This window comes from Azolla caroliniana, unplaced genomic scaffold, assembly GCF_043228905.1.
Source record: "Azolla caroliniana isolate FFs.n. ecotype wild unplaced genomic scaffold, voAzoCaro1.0.p SCAF_9, whole genome shotgun sequence".
NCBI classification, from domain to species: domain Eukaryota; kingdom Viridiplantae; phylum Streptophyta; class Polypodiopsida; order Salviniales; family Salviniaceae; genus Azolla; species Azolla caroliniana.
The window spans coordinates 8,129,116-8,133,458 of record NW_028230444.1 but is presented as its reverse complement, the minus strand read 5'-3'; the positions used below and the strand labels follow the sequence as shown (position 1 = coordinate 8,133,458).

General features: G+C 37.9%; 1 protein-coding gene across 1 annotated transcript; it reads right to left on the bottom strand.

Moving 5' to 3' along the window:
* Window positions 1-1,491: 1,491 nt before the first annotated feature.
* Window positions 1,492-3,453, bottom strand: LOC147860095 (uncharacterized). The gene is made up of 3 exons (XM_087324626.1): window positions 3,387-3,453; window positions 2,356-2,838; window positions 1,492-1,546 (listed from the first exon to the last, which is right to left on the bottom strand). Exons 1-3 carry the CDS (start codon window positions 3,413-3,415, stop codon window positions 1,492-1,494), a joined length of 567 nt encoding a protein of 188 aa, XP_087180752.1. The 5' UTR covers window positions 3,416-3,453.
* Between the last annotated feature and the right edge of the window lie 890 nt (window positions 3,454-4,343).

Here is a 4,343-nt window from a genome sequence, read left to right as displayed (position 1 = left end):
AATTAGCTAGTACGATAGCTAATTAGCTAGTATGATAGCTAATTAGCTACTTTACTCAACTATGGTAGTAGCTAGGATAGCTAATTACCTAGTATGATAGCTAATTACGATAGCTAATTAGCTAGTACGATAGCTAATTAGCTACTTTACTCAACTATGGTAGTAGCTAGGATAGCTAATTAGCTACTTTACTCAATTATGGTAGTAGCTAGGATAGCTAATTAGCTACTTTACTAACTATGGTAGTAGCTAGGATAGCTAATTAGCTACTATGGTAGCTAATTAGCTACTTTACTCAACTATGGTAGTAGCTAGGATAGCTAATTAGCTACTTTACTCAACTATGGTAGTAGCTAGGATAACTAATTAGCTACTTTACTCAACTATGGTAGTAGTTAGGATAGCTAATTAGCTACTTTACTAACTATGGTAGTAGCTAGGATAGATAATTAGCTACTATGGTAGCTAATTAGCTACTTTACTCAACTATGGTAGTAGCTAGGATAGCTAGTTAGCTACTTTACTCAACTATGGTAGTAGCTAGGATAGCTAATTAGCTACTTTACTAACTATGGTAGTAGCTAGGATAGCTAATTAGCTACTATGGTAGCTAATTAGCTACTTTACTCAACTATGGTAGTAGCTAGGATAGCTAATTAGCTACTTTACTAACTATGGTAGTAGCTAGGATAGCTAATTAGCTACTATGGTAGCTAATTTGCTACTTTACTCAACTATGGTACTAGCTAGGATAGCTAATTAGCTAGTAGGATAGCTAATTAGCTACAATGATAGCTAATTAGCTACTTTCTCAACTATGTAGTAGCTAGGATAGCATATTAGCTACTTTATACAACTATGGCAGTAGCTAATTAGCTAGTAGGATAGCTAATTAGCTAGTAGGATAGCTAATTAGCTACTAGGATAGCTAATTAGTTGCCAGTAGCTAATTAGCTACTACCATAGCTAATTAGCTACTAGGATAGCTAATTAGCTGCCAGTAGCTAATTAGCTACTAGGATAGCTTATTAGCTACTTTACACAACTATGGCAGTAGCTAATTAGCTAGTAGGATAGCTAATTAGCTACTTTACACAACTATGGCAGTAGCTAATTAGCTAGTAGGATAGCTAATTAGCTACTAGGATAGCTAATTGGTTGCTAGTAGCTAATTAGCTAGTAGGATAGCTAATTAGCTACTTTACACAACTATGGTGCTAGCTAATTAGCTATGAATAGCTAATTAGCTAGTAGCTAACTAGTTGCCAGTAGCTAATTAGCTACCAGTAGGATAGCTAATTAGCTAGTAGCTAACTAGCTGCCACTTAGCTAATTAACTACTGTAGTAAACTATGGCAGTAGCTAATTAACTAATAGGATAGCTATTAGCTGCTTTAATCAACTATGGTAGTAGCTAATTAGCTACAACGATAGCAGCAAAATAGTTTCCATACTTTTTACGGCTTAGCTAATTAGAAAAGACTAAGCTTATTAGTTACAGTATGGTATAACTGTTAGTTTTCTCCACTCATTTGGTAGAGCTGTACTGTAATCTCCCAAACAGAATGCAGCAATTTGACAGGCATGTTGAAAACAAAGCAAATGGTATGTGTGGTTGCATGGTTGTAGATGAACCAACAAAGACGCAGTTTTGTCCTCCACACCTAACCCGCAAGCGATGCAACGTGCTTGAACTGTCAATAAATCATTTTCTGGTTCTCCTTGATTTGGTAAGGGAGCAAGAATGTTCAGGTCCAAATCCTGTCTGGTCCTTACCATTCCCTCCACAAAATGTAGTTGCTTCTTAAGGCAACTAACTACCTGTTCTTGATGAATGTCTTGTTCCTTCAACGCAACAGAGAAATTTACCGATTAATTATTCCTGTTGTTGAAAGATACACCAACTTTGCTCAGGAGTCGTTAACTTACATGAAGCTTATCTAAATTGTAATCTACAACAGTATTTACACCTAGAAGGTCCAGGTTCATTGAAAGAACTTGGATCTCTATTTGCAGTTGTATTTTACGTTGGGGATCCATTGGCCCCTCTAATTCAAGCTCCTGTTGCGCAACCTATTCCAGATAATGCTTGATTAGCACATTTTACCCTTAAAGTTATTTATAACACAATCACATACCAACAAAACAATAGTTACTTGAATCTTATTTCTAATCGTTGTAACAACGGAAGTAACTTTGCTCTCCATTGCAGAAGCCATTGTGGCTTTCTCTAAATCATTCTTAAAAAATGCCAATGTCTCACAGGCTTCATGGACATTTTTTAGCATATAGCTAACCCATGTCTCACCTGTATCATCGACATTGGCTTTCCTTGGGTGTCGGTGTGGTGTATGCCCCCGGTCTTGCTGGGAGTCGGCAGTTGCATCAACAGCTGCCATGCTCCAAAATCTGTCTATTTTTTGTGCCAAGGTCCCCATCTTTCGACATCTTTTTACCGATGCCTCATCATAGACTGCCCAAGCTACCCTATACATTTCAGGGTCTCTGGATTCCTTCGCTATTTTGCAGTACTCATATGCAAATGCTCTAGCAAATGAAACTAACAACTCATTGTTGACTGGGATCTCCTGATGAACTTTCTGGTGCAGCCTCATGCAGTCATCGTACAAGTCGGCTCGTACATGCTTCAGCTTGACCTTGCCTTTGACTCTAGGCACTGTATATACTGTCATCCAGTCTACATCACTGATCAATTTATCACTTAGGACAGTAGGGTCAACACCCTCGAGTGACAGACCATAGGTGTTGTGGAAGTCCTCCTTTGTCTCGCAAAATTTTGCGAAGTTTAGCACTCTCGGATACGGAGGAACGAGCCATCTAAAATATCATTTCAGAAATCAGAAATAGTGCAAAATTAGAATATGTCAGAATCAGAAACCCCAATCAACAACAACAGAAATAGTGCAAAATCTTTAACTTAGCAAATCAGAAACCCTAATCATAATTTGTATTCAGAAATTTGAAATCAGAAACCCTAATCAAAATCTATAATCAGAAGTTTGAAATCAGAAACCCTAATCAAAATCTGTAATCAGAAGTTTGTAACCAGAAACCCTATTCAGAAATTCTAATCAGAAATTTATAATCAAAAACCCTAATCAGAAAATTTCAATCAGAAACCCTAATCAGCTAATTTCAATCACAAACCCTAATCAGAAATCCTAAACAGAAATTTATAAACAAAAACCCTATTCAGAAATTCTAATAAAAAATTCTAATCTATAATCAAAATTTGTAACCAGAAACCCTATTCAAAAATTCTAATCAGAAATTTATAATCAAAAACCCTAATCAGAAATTTCAATTAGAAACCCCAATCATCACTAAAGACAAGATTAAACACAAAAAGTGTAATATAAACACACCTGCTGCTACTCCCCGATCTGCGAGACATCCTTGTATGGGACTCCAAGGACTTCGCCCTATTCGATTTTGGGGAAATATGAATCAGCACCAAAGTTCAGACAGTAATCAAAAAGAAAAAACAAATGTTTGGGGTTTCTGTAACTGAAACATACCTGGACGATGATCGGGCGGGTTCTGTGTTGTAGCTCTCAATCTGCAATGTCGATTTTTTGCTGCTGCGGGAGCTACATCTACGTTCGTGCTCTGAGTACTCCATCTGCGTTCAAAATCAAACGTAGGCTAAACAGGAAATTGATGACATTGAAGTCGACCTTAGATGATGGTGCTATTCCCCAAGTTCCACTACGTCTGAAACAGAAGTTCAAATATTTGAGTTTTTTCATAAATTAGTTTTTCAAATATTTGATTTTCCCACAAAAAAGACTAGCTAAACAAATAGCTAATTAGTTATGGCCATTTTAGTAGCTAATTAGCTATAATAGTGTTTCCACTCGCATGCTTTTACCCACCAACAAGACGTTGCAGACCATCTTGAAGAAAATCATCAATGAAAATAGAACGGATTGGGATACCAAATTACAGAGTGCGTTATGGGCATACAAAACCAGCTACAAAACCAGCTACAAAACAAGCATACAGTCAACACTGTTTCGACTAGCGTTTGGGCTGGAGGCTATGATGCCGATCGAATTTTAGGTACCCAGTTTGCGAATTCATGTAAGGGACCGACTATCGGAAGCCAAATCGAAGGAGGTACGGCTCCACCAACTACTTGAACTCGGGGAAAAACACGTACACAGCATGGCTATGTTGGAGCAGGAATAGCGACGGCATAAAGTGTTTGTGGATCGACATCGGAACGCAAGATAAAAGGAGTCTTCGTCGGTCGGGCGGTGCTGGTTTTCCAAACCCACATGGGCCATATGCCAGAAAAGTTACGCTTCCGCTAGACCGGC

What these genes read in the sequence shown, in the direction of transcription:
- LOC147860095 (XM_087324626.1), bottom strand. Translation starts at nt 3,415, where the DNA reads ATGTCTCGCAGATCGGGGAGTAGCAGCAG. An exon ending in AGATCGGGGAGTAGCAGCAG is followed by an intron (nt 2,839 to 3,386) that starts GTGTGTTTATAT and finishes ATGATATTTTAG; the next exon opens with ATGGCTCGTTCCTCCGTATC. An exon ending in GACTCCCAGCAAGACCGGGG is followed by an intron (nt 1,547 to 2,355) that starts GCATACACCACA and finishes GGGAGATTACAG; the next exon opens with TACAGCTCTACCAAATGAGT.